Source organism: Geotrypetes seraphini, chromosome 16, assembly GCF_902459505.1.
Source record: "Geotrypetes seraphini chromosome 16, aGeoSer1.1, whole genome shotgun sequence".
Classification (NCBI taxonomy): domain Eukaryota; kingdom Metazoa; phylum Chordata; class Amphibia; order Gymnophiona; family Dermophiidae; genus Geotrypetes; species Geotrypetes seraphini.
In genome coordinates this window covers 7041364-7061551 of record NC_047099.1, presented here as the reverse complement: position 1 = coordinate 7061551, position 20188 = coordinate 7041364, and the positions used below count along the sequence as shown (strand labels likewise).

Below are 20188 nucleotides of genomic sequence, written 5' to 3'. Positions count from 1 at the left end.
GAGAAAATTCATCATCGTTCCCATCTCCATGTCATTCTTTAAGGAGAGAGGGAATAATCATTGAATTGGCCCAGCCACTGACCCTCAAGCCTGAAAAATGCTGGTATAGAAGGACTGAGGTTGAAATAGACACGGGATGGTTTCCCAGTTATCTGCGGGGACGGAAATGGTGATGAATTTTCTTACCGTGTCATTCTCAAACTTACATCCCCTAGAATGGGAGGAAGGCTCATCCATTTCACCATGATGACATCTAGTGGCCAGACTCAGTCTGCACATGTATTGGGCTCTAATGGGGAGCTGCGGCTTATATTTATTTACTAGTGTTTAAGCCCGTTGCATTAATGGGTGCTAGAATAGATGTGTAGACTTTGAGCATAATGGGGCGCTGAGGCCTTTCTTTCTTTCTGTCTCTCTCCGTGGCCCTCTGTCTGTCTTTCTTTCTGTCTCTCTCCGTGGCCCCCTGTCTTTCTTTCTGTCTCTCTCCGTGGCCCCTGCCTGTCTTTCTTTCTCTCTCCTTGGCCCCCTGCCTGCCTGTCTGTCTCTCTCCCTGGCCCCATGTCTGTGTGTTTCTCTCCCTGTCTCTCTAGCCACCACCGCAGATTTAAGCCATTGCTGCCGACGCCGACGTTGATATCATGCGCTGAGATGCTTTTATGTTTGGTGAACGCGTGGTTTACAAATCTAAATTAACCAATCGTTTACAAATTTTAATTCTTCCCCTATGCTTTCAAAAGAGCGTTCACCTCACTGGCAAAAAAACCTCCTTTAAAAGAAACAAGCACTGTTCTGTGTTATGCTTGACTTAGAAGATATTGCAAGATAGATGAAAAAACATATGTACCGATCAACAGAAGATATGTTGAATGTTTTTTTCATCTATCTTGCAATATCTTCTAAGTCAAGCATAACACAGCACAGTGCTTGTTTCTTTCAAAGGAGGTTTTTTGCCAGTGAGGTGAACGCTCCACCACCGCTATTCCACCATTGTGGAGGTGGGCGGGCCCTTGTCTGAGGCTTTTTCCTCTGTTTGAAAACTGTTATTCAGCCTGCACTGTGTTATCGAATCATCAAAATACCATCGAACATAAGTGCATCTTACTGTTGTGGAAGTGTTTTACTAATTATTGTCTATTTTCACTATATCTGAGTCCTTTTGGCTATATACTTGAGAAAATGCAAGACATAAACATGTAATTTAAGGTACAGTGGTAATAATCATCATTCCCCCCCTTACACACACTTCAGCACACCATGATAAAAAGAAATTAAACAAAGTAAGACAAAATAAAGAAAATAAGGAGATATTTTTTATTAGACTAACTTACCCCTCCTACTTTTACAAAACAGCGCATTAGGTTTTTAGCGCCGGCCGGCGCACTGAATGCTCTGCCCTGCTCCGACACTCATAGGAACTCTATGACCATTGGAGTAGTACAGAGCATTCAGTGCGCTGGCCGGCGCTCAAAATGTCTTGCGCGGTTTTGTAAACGAGGGTGGGTTAATGTCTTTCTTGAAGGCAGAACCCTCTTCTTCATGTCAGATAGCTTGTAAAAAAAAAAATGTATTAAGATAGACCAATAAAAAAGCTATCATCTCATTTTCCTTTCTTTTGTTTTTGTTTTATTTCTATTTATTATCTTTAAAGTGGATGAACAGGGAAACCACACTACTTTATCTCCTGTGCATAGAAGTCCCTCCTTTCTGTGCCCTTCTCTTCAACTGCCAACTCCAGACTCTGTCCTTTCTGACTTGCTGCGCCGTATGCTTGGAACAAGCTGCCCGAATCCCTACGGTGGGCTCCGACTCTGGCAGTGTTCAAGGCCCAGTTCAAAGCCCAGCTCTTTGAGAGTACAGTACTTTCAACTCCTAACTCCTCTCTCCATGGGTTCTGCATCTGTCTGTCCCGTCTGTCCAAGTTAGATTGTAAGCTCTTCTGAACAGGGCCGTCTATTAAATGTCACAATGTACAGGGCTGTGTACGCCTTTCAGCGCTATATAAGTAGCTCATCCTTACCAAAGACAACTAATCCACCAGGGAAGCCATTTTATAATTCATATAAAAATACCAAAATTAAACCAATTAAAGAGCTAAAAGTCTCTTAACTGCTCTGTCTGTCAAAGGCTCAAAACAGGAAACAGATGTGGGCTGAGGAGAGGATGGGGATCCGGGAGGGGCGGGGGAGAGACTGATTCTGAGGTATTCCGAGAACTGGAAAGGGGAACTGAGAGTGTCCAGTGTCCCAAACAATTTGCATAAAAAGAGCTGTGGTAAACAGGTGCCACCTGACTGAAGGCCCAGAGCTTAAGAAGAATTTAATAATAACCCTCCTCTGTTAATTTCAATTATAAAAATATTAAATAATTCTACCAGTCAACCAACAAGCATCAGAGTGCCTGCCTCATTGGTATGCAAATGGACTCGAATTTGCCTCCTGCTTTTCATGCATCACCCAGAATTCTCTTGGTCACAATCCAACCATGAGTCCTACAGGGAGCGGCAAAGAAAATCTAATGCTTCATCTTTCAATAATAAACTCAAATTCATGTGTAATTTTTACTTCATCTGTAACAGAAACACTAAAGGAGCTATAGAGCTAGTTCTGATTAACTAAGAGAGTGTATAAGAACATAAGAACATAAGCAATGTCTCTGCTGGGTCAGACCTGTGGTCCATCGCGCCCAGCAGCCCACTCACGCGGCGGCCCAACAGGTCCAGGACCTGTGCAGTAATCCTCTATCTATCCCCTTCTCCAACAGGAAATTGTCCAATCCTTTCTTAAACCCCAGTACTGTACTCTGCCCTATTACGTCCTCTGGAAGCGCATTCCAGGTGTCCACCACACGTTGGGTAAAGAAGAACTTCCTGGTGCAGTGGTTAAAGCTGCAACCTCCACACCCTGCGGTTGTGGGTTCAAATCCCATGCTAGGTATCCCATCCTATGCTTGAGTACTTGAATGTAAACCACTTAGGCTATAAGAGGTATATAAAAACAAATAAAGAGTTTTACCCCAGTCTCTGTCTCCTCTGTCCCACCATTATCTCCCCAAACCAAGTCAGTCTTTAGAACATTCCATGCTACCGATCCAGGGCAAGCAGTGGCTTCCCCCCATGTCTTTCTGAATAACAGACTATGGACTTTTCCTCCAGGAAGTTCTCCAAACCTTTCTTAAAACTAGCTCGCTATCTGCTCTTACCACAACCTCTGGCAATGCGTTCCAGAGAAAAAAAATTTCCTCCAATTGGTTTTAAAAGTATTTCCCTGTAACTTCATCGAGTGTCCCCTAGTCTTTGTAATTTTTGATGGAGTGAAAAAACGATCCACTTGTACCCCTTCTACTCCACTCCGTATTTTGTAAACTTCAATCATATCTCCCCTCAGCCGTCTCTTTTCATCCACGAACACACACTGCTACTGCGGCCCAAGTGCCTTTTATTGACGCAATGGTTAAGGCTTTGTGATATGAAATATAATTGTCATTACACTTTGGGCTCCTTTTACTAAGGTGCGCTAGCGTTTTTAGCGCACGCAGGATTTTAGCGTGCGCTACACTGCACGCTACGCAGCTAGAACTAACGCTAGCTCAATGCTGGCGTTAAGGTCTAGCACACGCGGAAATTCAGCGCACGCTATTCCACGCTTTAAAGCCCTAACACAGCTTTGTAAAGGAAGCCCTTTCAGTGTTGAAATGTTGGTTTATCTTTGGCCCTATTCCTAAATCATGCTGCTATAAAAATTAGACGTGTAATGTGCAGCGTTATATCAGCATATACCCCTCAAGCCTTTTTTCTGGTCACTGCAGTAAATCCGCAGGAATGGAGACATTTGCAACTGGTTTACTGCAGGAATGGGAACAAGACCTTTCACCACCCTGCGGGAAAGGGGACAAGACCTTTTACTGCCCCAAGGGAGCGGTGAAAAGTCTCGCTCCTGTGGTTAAAAAAATTGCACCCACGTCAGACTCGCCATCTCCTCCCCAGCTCCTCTTGCGCCACAATGAAGACAGAAGGAACCCAAAACCAAAGCCCGAGACCAATATGATTTGAAGAATAAAATTACCAGACAACAAAAGGTAGAAAAAAAATAATTTATTTTATGTTTTGTGATTAGAATATTTCAGATTTGAAATATGTATGCTGCTAGAGCTGGTATTAGACATAACTGGGGACCACAAAGTCCAGGCTGTGCATCTTTGGCTTCCAGCTGGCTTAGGTCTCTCTCTCTCTCTCTGGCCAGGGGGCAGTTGCCCTAGTTGCCGTCCCCTAACACTATTCCTGCCATGTGTGACTGAAGTATTCTATTAGCTTGATTTTTCTATGTAGCATTCTGTAGTAATTTGGTTTATTCAGTTTTCACAATAGTGAAGGGGATATTTGTGAAACGGAGGGGAGATGGGTTTTGTTGAACCTTGCTCTGTTTTATTTGTGTTTATAAAATGACAATTGTACAGAATATTGTCTCTTTTTATACTTTAATAAAATAAGTTCAGTATAAAATCATACCTATTTGAGGCTTGTGCGGATGGGATCTGACAGATTGCAGGGCAAGGACAGGGACTGAGCTTGTGGTGATGGAGTAGGGACAGGGACAAGCACGGTGATAAATTTTTTCCCTGTGTCATTCTCTACCCAGGTACATTGTTAGCCTGCCGGGACAGATAGGGAAAATGTTTGAGTACCTGATTGTAAACTGGTTAGATAATCTTGATAGGTGGTATATAAATACCTAATATATCAAAATTAAAGTCTATCAAATAGTAGAATTTCAAACCTAGTTCCTCCCCAACTGCTACTCTTATTACTTTGCTCTTCGTAATTAAGTAGAAAATAGATGTTTCAAGCATCTCAAATTAGTGTTATCTTTCATTAATTTGAGAAGAAAAATTGAGATGCTTGAGAACAACTCTCGAAGTAATAATTTAAGGTTGATTCATTTCCCTAGGCTTGCGATGGCAACCCCTAGGCAAATGCTTAAGAGACACTTATTGGAAATTTTAGTGGTTTCGGAAGAAACGTTACCTCCATTTTCACGCATATATTACTTGCCTGATAGAAACTCAACTCAACAACAAGAAAAAGTCTCCAGCTCAAGAACCAATGAATGTTTCTGAACTATTAGAGACGTCAGATAAAGAGGCAGCAGTGCCTGCTACATTGATTATAATAGTAGCTCTTTCGATAGATAAATCATGGTGGTTAAAAATTTTCTTTAAAAATAGACAGAATTTTTAGGTCATTAAATACAGATGTTTCCTGACCTTTCACGAGAGAGGCAAAAGCGTCGCCGTGAATTTCTTCTTTTGAAACCTGGGGTTCTTTCTTTGGGAGCTACATTTTATTTCAGACATCCTTGTAAGTGTATTGTGATATGTTTTGTTTTTAAACCAAATCCAGTTGACAACTTTCTTGGCATTATCTCGTCTGGATGTAGAAAAGTCTTGAGCCCTATAGATTTGGATTTAAATATGGAACCTTTAATTCTTTAATATATATTCCTTTTTCCTTTTACTTGCTTATTCGATCTTGGACTTGTTTTGAGGACTTGAGCATAAATAGTTATTTTCTTTAATTAATGAATGTTAAAGATTCATATTTTATTGGAATTTAATTTGAATTTAATATTATTACTTTCTGTACAAGTGTAATACCTGATGTTTAAGTCTGAAAATTAATAAATACATTTTTTTTTTAAAGAACATAGATGTTTCAACATGAAAAGTGGACAGTTGTTTGTAAACAAGGTCAGATTCATTTTCCCAGCGGGTAACCATGCAGACTGCAGGTTTGATGCTTCCTTTCTTCGAGATCGATTTAAGAGAGCTTGCATTAGAAGGTGGGGAGTTCCTGGAGCACATTTTTATGAAAGCCACGACGTGCACAGAGAAAAAATGCTAAAGGAAATAGCAGGGCAGTAGTTAAAAGGAAGAAGTCCTTTCTCACAGCTGCACTAACGCTGCAGGACCGACAGAGGGCGCACTAAGCTATTGGCTTTTTCGAGGGGACGCCGGCGGTCTCCTGCTGTCCTCTAGCGGCCATCGCCAAGACTGGCGGCAACCTGTGGCTCGGAGATTCTGGGACGGGAGTTCAAATGTTCCAACCCTGGCGGTTTTCAGAATCCCCCGAGTGGCCGCCAATATAGGCTCCGCTCCCCGACCAACCCCAACAGTCGAACCCAAACGTCCCCTTCGATCTCGCCCGCCCCTGTGACGCTTGCGCAAACCCCCCCCTCTCCGACGCAACGTCTCATCCTTGGCGGTGTTCAGCCCTGCCGGGAAACGGGAAATGCGTCAGAAGGGGGCGGGGCACTGGAACAGGAAATCGGCGGCCGGTGGCGCGCGACCTTAGGCATGAGTTTGACGGTAGGAGCGAGGCAGGAGTTTGAAGCCGAGGGAGATGGAAGGGGGAAGGTGAAGGGGAGGAAACGGGATCCCGGTCACCGGACTATGGTACCTTTGACACGCCTAAGACGACTTCCCTGTGGGTCAAAGGGATCCAGGTGCACAGGACAGGGTGGATCCCGTCCTGGGTTTAGCTCTTGCATGCTGGGAGTTGTAGTCTTGATTTATAAAAGGGAATCCACTTATCGGATAAGTCGCTCTTATTTATTGATTCCATTTTCGATACTGTTTTCCCAGGGGAGCTCATAATGGTTTACATGAATTTATCTGTCCTGGTGGGCTCACAATCTATCTAATGTACCTGGGGCAATGGGGGATTAAGTGACTTGCCCAGGGTCACAAGGAGATTTGAACCCACGACCTCAGGGTGCTAAAGCTTTAGCTTTAATCACTGCACTAGAGAATGACAAGGGGAAAAATTCTGTCCCCGTCACTGGACCACCATTCCCTTCACCACCCCGTCCCCGCAGCATCCATACAAGCCTCAGTACTGCAATATTTAGCTTATTCCTTCCTTATAAATCAAAGTTCTGGTTGCTGAACTAGAGAAAGAGATGTTCAGCTGGCAGGGCTTTGTTTATAAATTTTTATCAATACAACTAATATACTACTTTATCCTAAAGCAAAAAGAAAAAGAAAAGAAATAGAATTTTTTTTTTTCTACCTTTGTTGTCTGGTTTCTGCTTTCCTCATCTCATTCAATTCCTTCCATCCACTGTCTGTCTTCTCTCAGTGTCTTCCATTTGCTCATTACTGTGCCTCTCCCTTCACTCCCCCCCATTGTTCTCCTCATTTCCCAGCGTCTTCTCCCCACTCTCCCCCATTTCCCAGCATCTTCTCCCTACTCTCTCTTCTCCATTTCCCAGCGTCTTCTCCCCACTCTCTCTTCCCCATTTCCCAGCATCTTCTCCCCTCTCTTTCTTCCCCAGTTCCCTTCAGGCTGTTTCAGTGTCTTCTCCTCTCCATCCTCCCACCCCCAGCATCCGGTCCAGCAGCTCCCTCCCACCGGTCAGCCGTGCATCTCCCTCCCTCTCTTCCCCTTACCTTCTCTTTGTGGTGATTTCTATAAGGCTATCCGTTGTATTGCAGCCAGAGCCTTGAAGTCACGTTGCATTGGCTGCTGGAAAAGTCTCCTCCGATGCAACCGGAAGCAGGAAGTTGCGTCAGAGGAGACTTTTCCAGCAGCCACACGCGATGCGACTTCAAGGCTCCAGCTGTAATACAATGGATAGCCTTATAGAAATTGCCACAAAGAGAATGTAAGGGAAAGGGAGGGAGTGAGATGCACGACCGGCGGGAGAGAGGGGGCTGCCGGACTGCACGCTCATTCACCGCGCGTGCTCACTTTTTTAACTGTGGAGACAAGACCATTCACCGCTCCATGGGGCGGTGAATGGCCTTGTCCCTGTACTCGCGGTGACTTTTTTGTCACCGTTTCGGCGGATTACCCAAGGCTAGCCGCGGGTAACAACCACCGTGTCATTCTCTACACTGCACCACTCTAGAAATCATAATGTAGTAAAAGCAAGCCACAGTGTAGGACAGTGAAGCCATGGTGACATCACTGATGAGGTTGGCTCTTAGGCATTGGTGAATGAGGCATTATGATTTTTTTATTTATTTATTTTAAAAATTTCTATACCATTTTATATCAAAACAGTTTACAAAATGGTTACATACATAAAATGTTACAGCAAAGAAATATGAATATCTTGATGTTGGAGAAAATTCAGGGCCATTTGGGCTCCGGTTGGGAAAGTTTGTCCCATGTAGCCCGAAGTGCTCTTTTGAATTTTTGACACGAGTGCTGGAGAGGGTGGAGGGGTTGGAGAGGGGGGGTGGAATTTGGTTAGCTGTGGTTGCCATTGTTGGGTTCTTGTTGTCTTCACAAAGAAACCACGCGGTAGACTTTTATCATTTTGTTCTTGATGGTTGAGAGTTGTTATCACTTTGTTGTATTTTTGTAATGCTTTTGTATATGAAAATATATTTTAAAAAATGTTAAAACAAATCAGGACAAGTAGAAACAGACAGCATTAATTCTAACAACAATTAATACTCAGAAAAATGCATCAACAAATAATTGTGTTTTTAGCAGTTTTCTCTCTCTTTTTTTTTAAATATCTTTATTGAAAACAGGCAGAACAGCCAAAACACAGTCATAAAACAGAATAACAGTGGGTCAATCCAGAGCAGAACAGGGCTCTCTATCCAATTCTCTGGTCACCCAGTCAAAGAAATTGATCAGATTTGTCTGACAAGACCTACCTCTAGTGCAGGGGTAGGGAACTCCGGTCCTCAAGAGCCGTATTCCAGTCGGGTTTCAGGATTTCCCCAATGAATATGCATTGAAAGTAGTGCATGCAAATAGATCTCATGCATATTCATTGGGGAAATCCTGAAAACCCGACTGGAATACGGCTCTCAAGGACCGGAGTTCCCTACCCCTGCTCTAGTGAATCCATGGTGCCTCTGGTCCTGTAATCCACAGGATTACAGAAACTTCACCATTCTCTGTTTTAAAAGTGTTTCCTACTTCTTCCTTACTTCCACTTTTGTGGAGAGGGACAACATCCGCCCTTCGCCAGTCCTCCAGTACCACTCCCGACTCTAGAGACTCATTGAAAAGGTCAGTCAGTGGAGCCACCAGAACTTCCCTAAATTCCTTCAGCACCCTCGGATGACACGACAACAATGAATCGTCCTATTCCAGAAAATTCATGCTAATAGAATACCTCAGTCACACACACAGAACACAAATGCAAAATCCAGAATAGCGACCAAAAATGATAAATATAAATTAAACCAGAATCCCAAAAAGCCACACCTTGCATGTCATACAACACCTATATAGATATTTAAATAAAGAATTCAGAGTGAAGATACCTACCATAAATAAAGGAGCTGAAGGTTTTATGTACTGACTCCACAGCCCTAGAATTTTTTTTTTCAATTTACTTTAGAATTATAATTGACCTTTCGTTGACCATTCTTTCTGGTTTATTGGGTGATAGTAATATTTTAAAAGGACGATATATCAGAAGGATGTTCTCTGGGAAGTTAATGCATTATTCAGGCTGAACTGGACTGGATTCTTTGTATTAATCATAGAAATGGATTATTTGTATTAATCATAGAAATGTATTTTTTGAAATGTGTTATAACAGACCTAGGTCCCTTGTCTGTGAATTAATGTCCTTCACTTGATCGAACTGAGAGGTTCTAGCTTTGATTACGTTTTTTGAATTTTATTTTTCGTTCTCTTCTTTTTGTCGCTGTCTGTTGTAGACTCCTTTCCAAGGTTAAACAGATTTTAATGAAAACTGTGCCCACTTCACTCGGAGTCTGTTCATTGACTGTTTTCCCTCCCTCAGCTCCATGTTGTCTCTGGTCTCAGAAGAACCCGACTTCAGACCTTGCTTTTTGCTCACAACCCCCGTCTCTTGATCCTTGGTGTGGCAAGAAGAGCCCAGAGCACTGCAGCAACAGCAGGGTCAGAGGTGAGAGGGCAGGTGGCAGGACCACAGTTCCTCGGATTCACTCTTAACGTTCTCGCCTCCCTCCGTTAATAGCTCCCGCTTTTCTCTCCATACAGATCCCTGGCCCGACACAAACCTCACCCCCACCTTTGCCCCTCGCTGATGTGGCCCCACCCCTCACAGATGTGGCTCCAACCCTTGCAGATACGGTGGGGGAACTGAGCCTGGAAGAGCTTGGATTGGGAGCTGCCACTCCTGTCGGCTTGATCCAGAATGTCCTTGAAAGCCTGCACGTGAGCCTGGGACTGCCCTGGTGGGGCGCCATCGTGGCCGGTGAGAAAGGGTCTTGAAAGCATGGGAAGAGGTGCTCGTGCCACAAGAAAACTGAGTGAATTTTATGTTTATTAAAAACTTTATATACTGCGTATATGCCAAAGGGGATCTAAATAGTTTACAATATATATTTCAAAACAATTTTGAAAAGAACTCCATTCATAAATAGAAAAGATGTTGTTGGTTTGGTTTGGTTTTTAAATACATAAAATTCTATAACAATCAAAGTATCAATAATAAAAATGAACTAATTAGTACAAACTAAAAATTTTATTAAAGATAAATAACTACATAAATACAGATTGCAGTCCCAAACTTGTTGCTTCAATTTAAAAAGCCAATTGAAAAAAAAAATGTGATTTTAGATGTCTTTTAAAATTTATATACAGTGCGATTCTTCTTTTCTGAATTCTATAGGCAAATTGTTCCATAGCCATGGAACTAAATAAAAAAATGCACAATCTCTAGTAGAGGCAAGATGAGTCTTCGAGATATGGGGAACGGCTACCCTATCATCATTCAAAGATCAGACGCCTCGGTGCATAAAATAACACCAAGTTAGAAAGATATAATGGTTATAGCTCAAATAATGCTCAATGTGCCAACATCAAGATCCTAAATTTCAGGTACAGAGGTATCACATAATCACAAATATATGCATAGCCTATCAGCCGAATCGCAGCATTTTGTACTGTTTCTAAGCGCATCAGTTGTCCTGTTCCTATGCCTGCATATACTAAATTGCCATAATCTAACTTAGATAGTACAAAAGCATGAATTAGCGTATGTAATGATTTCTCATCCAGAAAATCCCGAATGGCTCTAGTGCCCCCAAACCTTAGGCAACCTGAACTCTGATCCCTTCGTATAAAGATCTCATTTGTGATGTGTTTGAGGAGCGACTCGCCCTCTGGAATCATGGGTAATCTTTTTGCTCTTTCTCTCCCCTCCCGGCGCAGGGACGGTCCTGGCCCGCTGTATGATCTTCCCGCTCATTGTGAAAGGGCAACGGGAGGCTGCCAAGCTTAACAACCACATGCCACAAATCACCCAGCTTACCAGCTGCATGAGCGAAGCCAAAACCAGTGGAAACAAGTTTGCGTGTAAGAGAAATGATTCACCGACGATGTCGGCGCTGAGCGCAGGCTGCACTTAGAGTGAGAATGAGCTGACCCAGAAAGGTTTTGGTATTCACTCCCATTCTTCGAGGGCTGACAACCAGTTAGGGTTTAAAAAAGCTCCTAATGAATATTCATGAAAGACATTCCGCAGCTCTCTCATGTGTATTTATGATAAACATCCTGGAAACCCAAATTGTCAGTGACCCTCAAGGACTGGGTGTTTTTAAATACATTTTGGGCAGGTCTGTTGACAGCTGTTACTCTGGTAGACTTGGGAATCGTCACCTTTTACTGCCAGTAGATGGGAATTAACTAGGTTCCACCAGTGGATCGACCCATAAAGGTGATTTACAGTTACAAAAGAAATGAAGGGGTCAAGAAAACAGAAAGGGGAAGGCAAGAGAGGGAATTACAACCCAGCAATGTGGGGAAGGGAGGGAAAGATTACCTGCCATGTTATTCAGTCTCAGTTGCTCCAAAGCCAACACCAAATGGGAAACATTAGCAGTTGAAAAATTTCTCAGTTCTTATTTAAGTTTAGGAAAAGATGCTTCTCTACATAAATAAGACAGAAAAGTGTTCTTCCACTGTAAATGTAAGCACAAAAACAACCCAGCCAATGTCTGTAGTAGTCCATTTTTTCTTGTTTTATTTTTGTAGCGAGTGAGTGATTTACTTAAGGGGGTTTTGAATTGAGTTTGGCTACTTGGGGTGACATAAGTTGGTCTCGGGCTCAAAGGATCACTCTCGCTGGGCACATTCAGGGTGATCACACACTCTAACCCCACCGACTGATACAGGGTGCCTGACATTAACCCCCGTTTCCTGCCCTTGCATGTTTCCGAAACTTTCAGCTACAGGCATCTGACTAGGGTCCGATGTTTAACTTGTGTCTTCGGCGGTGAACTAGGCCTCTGAAAAGTCCATCTTTCGAGTAGTGCTGGATCAGTCTGGCTGGGTTCACATAGCTTCCCAGAAAATCAGCAGCTCTCCCGTTCCAGTGATTCTCTCCCTCTCTTACATCTTTCAGACTCCAAGGCGTACACAGACTTGATGCTGTATCAAAAGAAACATGATGTGAATCCCTTGAGAGGCTTCCTGGTACCTCTAGTCCAGGTAATGATTCAGCCCCCTCCTGGCTTTCCCTGGCAGTCACAAACTAAAGACATCACATGTAAATTTCAGCAACTGGAGAATGACACAGGGACAAATTTTTCCCCGTCCCCACAGGAACTCATTTTCCCATCCCAGCAAGTTCTTTTCCTGTCCCTGCCCCATTCCTGCAAACTCCATCCTCATCTGCACAAGCCTCAAACACTTTAAAATCATAAATGTTTGAGGCTTGTGCAGTTAAGGCAGAGCTTACAGGAATGGGTAGGGACAAAACTCAAGGGGTCGGGATGGGGAAATTGAGTTCCGACAGGGACAAATTTGTCCCCATGTCGTTCTCTACACTGCACCTCTGTAGAACTCAAAATGTAGTAAAAGTGAAGTATAGGACAACGAAGCCATTGTGACATCACTGATGAGGTGGCTCTCTGGCATTGGTGGAATGAGGCTTTATGATGTCACAATACCAGCTCTGGTTACCAGAGGCTGAAACTTTTCACACTATTTATTTATTCAATTTTCTATACTGTTCTCCCAAGTAGAGAACGACATGGGGACAAATTTTTCCTCGTACCCACGGGAACTCATTTTCATGTCCCTTCCCCACAAGTTCATGTCCCTACCCCATTCCTGCAAGCTCTGTCCTCATCTGCGCAAGCCTCAAACACTTTAAAATCATAAGTGTGCGGTTAAGGCAGAGCTTACGGGGATGGGACGGGGAAAAATTTATCCCCATGTCATTCTCTCTCAATTATGAAAAATCCCAGGTAATATATAGCAACAAATGTATTTTATAAATTTATTGTGACGTGCTCAGACCAGCAACCTTGTGTAATAGTATAAAACTTTAACCAGAGCTGCCGCTGGGACCATCATAACTGTCCCTACCACTAGGGTGAAATACTAGTGACTAAATAAATACAAATGTAAATTAGAGCAAACTTATTTGTGAAATGTTCAGGCGGTTGGATAGTGTCAAATAAAAGCAGCTGCTGTTATGAAGGATTCAGATAGACTCATTCTAGAATATTCTAGAATACCTTCGTTGGGTAGCACTAACCAGACAGGCTGGCAAGATGGAGACTGAAAAAGCCCATGCGCTGACTTGGCTCCTTGACCCTACTTAGAAAGAGACTCTAAGGGCTGACGTAATCCTAATTAAATCTGCCATTCAATGGCAGACATTTAACACCCCAAGGCCTCAATGCGGATTTTGATTGGTTCCAGCTGTAATGATTAGGCCAATTTGATTAGGATTATGTCAGCCCTTAGAGTCTCCTTCTAAGTAGGGTCAAGGAGCCAAGTCAGCGCATGGGCTTTTTCAGTCTCCATCTTGCCAGCCTGTTTGGTTGGTGCTACCCAACGAAGGTATTCTAGAATGTATGCTTGTATACAAGTGAGAGGGCACTCTCTGAAGTTGAAAGGGGGTAGATTCCGTACGAACGTAAGGAAGTTCTTCTTCACCCAGAGAGTGGTGGAGAACTGGAACGCTCTTCCGGAGGCTGTTATAGGGGAAAACACCCTCCAGGGATTCAAGACAAAGTTAGACAAGTTCCTGCTGAAGCGGAACAAACGCAGGTAGGGCTGGTCTCGGTTAAGTCACTGGTCTTTGACCTGGGGGCCGCCTCGTGAGTGGACTGCTGGGCACAATGGACCACTGGTCTGAACCAACAGCGGCAATTCTTATGTCTATCTGAATCCTTCATAACAGCAGCTGCTTTTATTTGACACTATCCAACCGCCTGAACATTTCACAGATAAGTTTGCTCTAATTTACATTTGTATTTATTTAGTCACTAGTATTTCACCCTAGTGGTAGGGACAGTTATGATGGTCCCAGCGGCAGATCTGGTTAAAGTTTTATACTATTACACAGGATTGCTGGTCTGAGCACGTCACAATAAATTTATAAAATACATTTGTTGCTATATATTACCTGGGATTTTTCACAGTTTTTGTTATATCAGTGAAAATTAGCAAACTCCCTGGAATTTGTTATATTCTCTATCAGCAACATATACCACTGTAGAGCATGGGCGAAGAGACACTACGACTGGGAGTACAGGGACACTTTAATCTACAACTGCTCATAGGATGGCCAGCTGGGAGAGGCATAGCCCCAGCCCAGGGGATACTTCTGTGTTGCTCTAGTTAACTGAACTTCTCTTCTGTCCCCTCCTATGACTCATCAGGCTCCCATCTTTATCTCCTTCTTCATCGCACTGAGGAAAATGGCCTACTTACCTGTTCCCAGCATGCAAAGTGGCGGGCTGTGGTGGTTCACTGATTTGACCGTGGCAGATCCCTATTTCATCCTCCCTCTGACAGTCACCTGCTCCATGTGGGCCATCCTGGAGGTGAGTGCCCCTTTTCATATGAGACCGTACCCCACCTCGCTCTCTAGCTCTCTCTTTTTTGCACAGTCCATCTCCCCCTCTCTCTGATGTTGAATCATTTTTCCTCTGCCCGGTTCTCATTTTCCTGTCATTTGATAGGTTTGTAAGAGTTGTCCTGTTTGATTCCCATGTTTTTCTCCACAGCTGGGTGCAGAGTCTGGCGTGGATAATCCCAACCTACGAGTCATGAAGACGTTTTTGCGATTCATGCCGTTGATTGTTCTTCCCTTCACCATCAACTTCCCCACCGTGAGTTATCCTGCCACACGTGCACCGCAATAGCCCACCCCAGAAATCTTCACAAACTGCTTGATGCACATACCTTGGTAGCCTAATGGTTAGAGCAGTAGGCTGAGAACCTGGGAGCCCAATTCCCATCCCACCAGCTGAGTAGCGAGAATGAGAGACGCCCAGGGCAGTGGCATCCCTTCCCTGCCATGCACACACCCTTCTCGTTCCCCGTACATTTTAAACTTCTCCGACACAAGCAGCATGCCCACATGCTCGCCCTTTGATGTCACTTCCTAGGCGTGGGATCCGGAAGTGCCTATGCCAACGCGGGCAGTAATGTTGCTCGCACCAGAGAAGTAAAAAAAAAATTCTCAAAATGGCTTCAGCTGTAGTCTGAACTATGACCTCAAGATGGCGCCCTTGCTCCACAAATGTCAGCGGTCACAGGCCACATCATGTTATTACAGTCCGCTGTCATTTTTCTCTTTCCTTTTCTCCTCCTTCAGGCTATATTCACTTACTGGTTGACCTCCAATTTCTTCTCACTGGCCCAGGTGGGCTTCCTACGCATTCCGGCTGTCCGTAGTAAGCTCAAGATCCCGGAGAGGATCAAACATGACCCTTCAGTCCTGCCTCAGCAGGAAGGATTTTTCAAGAGCATGAAAACTGGTTAGTTCTGCCTGGATCTTTTTTCTGTTGTAAATTTGCGTTCAACGGTTTATGCATTGTACAAGGAATGGAATGGGATGTTTATCCTCTGTGGCTCCTGATCTCATCAGCCACAAGCATTTAATCTACAGTAGAAAATTGGTAGCAGTGACCCTGAGCCCTTCAACCCTAGAGGTGACAAGCTCTGTAGCCCTGTGTCTATCCCCTGAAGCTTCCAGTCCTAGAGACGATAGGCTCTGAATTCCATCAGATTCTAGTTCCTGTCTCTGCTGCTTTTCTCCTCTTTATGTTTTCCCTCTTGGGATTAATATATCAGGCCTCTGTGGCTGTCTTGTTCCAGGATGGAAGAATGCACAATTGGCACAACAGATGGAGGAGCGAGAGCGCCGGATCAAACACCAGCTGGAACATGCTGCCAAAGGTCAGTCCAGGGTGCTGTCCTTTGGATTTATATTTGCTGGGTAATGATGAATCAAAGGCTCTTTCCATTTTCCTCTCTTCCTTACTCTTTTCTCTCCATTTTCTCCTTATAGGTCCTCTGAGACAGACATTTTCCCAGAATCCTTTGCAGCAGGGGGCACACTCTCCCGTTGCTGCTTCTGGCAAGCAGAAAGCCCGGCCATGGCAGGACACGATTGGATAATGGCCTTGTTGAGACTTCCTGCCCTGTCTGTTCTACGTGTAGCCTGAAGATCCCTCCAGCTGTGGGACAGGAGCTGCTCTTACAAACTGTACTTGCCTTCAGATTACCAAGAGAGTCATTGCCCAAAAGCCTGACTTGAGCATGGGGCTAAGCAACTTTGTCACACACTCAGACCAGTCAGTCACTGGATTCTTGTCCCCCTCCTTGGCTGTGATGGTCAGCCAGTGCAATTTCATATAGTGAGAGGAGCTATTTCTGGACTCGCCTTCTAGATGTCTCTGTTGATGACGCCATCCGTGTGTGGCAGGCCTTCCCTTCTCTCTAAGTGGCCCCTTGTGTAGTGGGGTCCCCTTTTAAAATGGATGCCCCTCCTGTTTCCCACCACAGTGCTCTCAGCTATCCTACAGAAGACACTACCTCTGTGTTCATAAAGTGTAATGGGGGGGGGGAGTTAGATTAGAGACTGGAAGACAGGATTCTCCATTCTGTTGAATGAACCAGGTTCTTCTCTCCCTGCTTTGCCAACCCAATGTGTTTAGGATGTTTCTATGCTTAATGAAACAGTTAAAGGTGGGGGAGTATTTTTCATGGAGAAAAAAACAGAATGCTGCATTTGGTTTATTTATATAGAAATTGTTGGGGGGAGGGGAGAGGGGGAGAACAGTCCTGTATAGAAAGAGGAGAAATTTCAAATACACTGTGGCCACAACAGAACCTAAAAGGCAGTGTTTTAAGATAAATCTGTCATTAAACTAAAATGTTGGGACCTTGTCTTGCCTTTTTTTTTCTGGTAAATGAAAAGATAACTTTAAATGTCTGCAAAGCATTTTATGAAAGCTGCTTCTGTCGGTGAGACTCTTAAAATAATGGCCAAAAAAGCAAACAAGATGCTAAGAATTACTAAGGAATTATCAAGGATCAAAAAATTAGTTCTGAGGAAAAATCCAATTATAGGCCAATTGCAAATATCCCCTTCTTGGCAAAGTTGGCTGAGAAGGTGGTATTTAATCAAGTATCTGAGTTCATAGAAAAAAACGAACATCTTACATCCAAACCAAACAGGTTTTAGACAGCATCACTTTACTGATCATTCGTTGATTGGCATGTCTACTTCCATACTTCATCATACATCTGTCCTTTTGATCTCTATTGATCTCTCATCGGCGTTTGACACAATTGACCACAACCTTCTTCTAGACAGATTACAGTCAATAGGTATTACAGATCAGGTTCTTCTTTGGTTTAAATCTTACTTTGAAAATCGTTCCTCAATTGTGTCTTTCAACAATAACACTTCCGAAAGTTTCTCAGTAACATACGGTATTCCACAAGGGTCCATTCTTTCACCACTCTTGCACCGCTCATGACCCTCTGCCAATCCATTGGCTTTACTGTATTCGCTTACGCAGATGATATTCAGCTCTTACATCCACTTGATCCTACTAACTCTCTTGAAACAATAGCAATCAATAGGAAACTTGAGAAGATTCAGTGGCTCGATGCTAACAGATTAGCCCTTAATGTTAATAAATCAAACGTTATGTTCTTTCCCTGGAAAGACAGTTCTAAACTTATCTTTCCAATCTCTATTAAGGGTACCACTTTACAGTTGATAAGTAGCATCAAGATTTTAGGGGTTATCTTTGATGATAAACTAACCTATCATAATCACATTAGCAATATTGTTAAATCTACCTTTTATAGACTTCGTCAAATCCATTCAGTATCTAAATTTCTATGTCCAAAATCTCTTAACATTTTAATTCACTCCTTGGTTATTTCAAAAATCGATCATGTTTATCCACTATTGAAGGCATTGCATTGGCTTCTGGTTTATTGGAGGATTCAATTTCAGTGTGCCAGTGTTGTATTTAAAATTTTTTTACGGGATTTTTTCTCCACTACTTAATTTTTCATTTAATTCCCAAAAGCCTCTTTCCTCTAGGGCAGGGGTGTCAAAGTCCCTCCTCGAGGGCTGCAATCCAGTTGGGTTTTCAGGATTTCCCCAATGAATATGCATTGAAAGCAATGCATGCAAATAGATCTCATGCATATTCATTGGGGGAATCCTGAAAACCCGACTGGATTGCGGCCCTCGAGGAGGGACTTTGACACCCCTGCTCTAGGGGAATACACAAATTTAAATTAGTATTCCCTTCTATTAGGGGTATTAAAACCTTAGGTAGGCTTTATCACTCTTTCCCCCTCTTCTATTAAACTGCGCTAACAGTTTTTAGTGCAGAGAGCCGTGCTGCTTCCGATGCTCATAGGAACTCTATGAATGTCGGGAGCAGCGCGGGCCATTCAGCGTGGTTCCCCGTGCTAGAAACTGCTAGCGCAGTTTAATAGAAGAGGCCCTATGTCATTTGCCTTGGTAAAAATCTGGAATGATCTCCCTTCAGAAATTAGACTTCTCTCTTCTCTGACTTTTTTTTGGAAAACTTTAAAGATGTATCTCTTCCAGAAATTTTTTAAGTGATAAATAAGGAATTGGAACTGATAAATTTTCTGTCCAATTATTCTTTCCTTTGTCTTTTCATTAATTTTGTGAACCAGATCAAGTCCTATAGTTGGAATGATCCGGTATACAAGACTAACCTCCCCTCTTTTACAAAACCGTGCAGCAACAGCCTTGAAGCCCTTTAAATCTTTATGGGCTTCGGGGCCGTTACCGCGCTGCTTTGTAAAAGACGGGATAAGGATTGGATTGGCAGTATATGTACGACTGGTAATACCAGAAAAATCAAAATGGTAGAAGAGAGAGATTGGAGCTGTACCTGCTAAAGTTTTGAAACAGAGACAAGCAAACTTAACCCTGGCTTCCACAGGTAGCCAGTGTAATTTTCTATAATAGGGGGCTAACATGATCAGTATTTTTTCAGGCTGAAAACGAGACGGACTGCCGCATTTTGAACAATGCTTATTTGTTTGATAGTTTTCTTGAAGGATCCTAGCTATATAATATTGCAGTAGTCTAAAATACTTATAATCAAGAACTGAACCAATAATCTGAAAGATGAAAAATCAAAATGATGTTAAGAGGCTACGAGGTTTCCACAATGTGAAAAAAACATTATTTAACCTGAGAATTAGTATGATCTTCACTAAATCTCTCTTCTGCCTTTGATTTTGTGAAACCCTTCCTGTCTTCTTCGCTTCTCTGGGCACTGCAGACCAATGGTTCATCCAGCCCAATATCCCATCTTCATGGAGGCCAAGTCACAATTGCCTGGCAAAAACCCAAATAGTAGCAACATTCTATGCAACCGATCCAGGGCAAGCAGTGGCTTCCCGCATATCTGTCTCAGTAGCAGACTATGGACTTTTCCTCTAGGAACTTGTCCAAAGCTTTTTTTTAAACCAGCTACCTTAACTGCTCTTACCATATCCTCTGGTAATGTGTTACAGAGCTTAACTATTCTCTAGGAGAAAAAAATACTTCTTCCTAGTGGTTTTAAAAGTATTTCCCTTTAACTTCATAGAGTGTCCTCTAGTCTTTGTAATTTTTGACGGAGTGAAAAATCGATCCACTTCTACTCCACTCAGGATTTTGTAGACTTCAATCATATCTCCCCTCAGCCATCTCATTTCCAAGCTGAAGAGCCCTAACCTTTTTAGTCTTTCTTCATATGAAAGGAGTTCCATCCCCTTTATCATCTTGGTTGATCTTCTTTGAACTTTTTCTAGTGCCACTATATCTTTTTTGAGATGAGACCAGACCTGAACACAATACTCAAGGTGAGGTTGCACCATTGAGCGAGTCAAGAGGCATTATAACATTCTTAGTCCTGTTTATCATTCCTTCTT

General features: G+C 43.1%; 1 protein-coding gene across 2 annotated transcripts; it reads left to right on the top strand.

Moving 5' to 3' along the window:
* Window positions 1-6204: 6204 nt before the first annotated feature.
* OXA1L (OXA1L mitochondrial inner membrane protein) lies at window positions 6205-17094 on the top strand. 2 transcript variants are annotated; one of them, XM_033923130.1, is made up of 10 exons: window positions 6205-6360; window positions 9774-9899; window positions 9995-10211; window positions 11171-11314; window positions 12363-12448; window positions 14635-14799; window positions 14983-15087; window positions 15576-15738; window positions 16079-16159; window positions 16272-17090. In XM_033923130.1, exons 1-10 carry the CDS (start codon window positions 6349-6351, stop codon window positions 16379-16381), a joined length of 1209 nt encoding a protein of 402 aa, XP_033779021.1. In that variant the 5' UTR covers window positions 6205-6348; the 3' UTR covers window positions 16382-17090. The 2 variants fall into 2 exon arrangements, with proteins under 2 accessions (XP_033779021.1, XP_033779020.1); XM_033923129.1 differs by having other exon boundaries at window positions 6297-6447; window positions 16272-17094.
* The last annotated feature ends 3094 nt before the right edge of the window (window positions 17095-20188 follow it).

What these genes read in the sequence shown, in the direction of transcription:
- OXA1L (XM_033923129.1), top strand. Translation starts at nt 6,349, where the DNA reads ATGAGTTTGACGGTAGGAGCGAGGCAGGAGTTTGAAGCCGAGGGAGAT. An exon ending in ATCCCGGTCACCGGACTATG is followed by an intron (nt 6,448 to 9,773) that starts GTACCTTTGACA and finishes TCCCTCCCTCAG; the next exon opens with CTCCATGTTGTCTCTGGTCT. An exon ending in GTGGGGCGCCATCGTGGCCG is followed by an intron (nt 10,212 to 11,170) that starts GTGAGAAAGGGT and finishes CTCCCGGCGCAG; the next exon opens with GGACGGTCCTGGCCCGCTGT.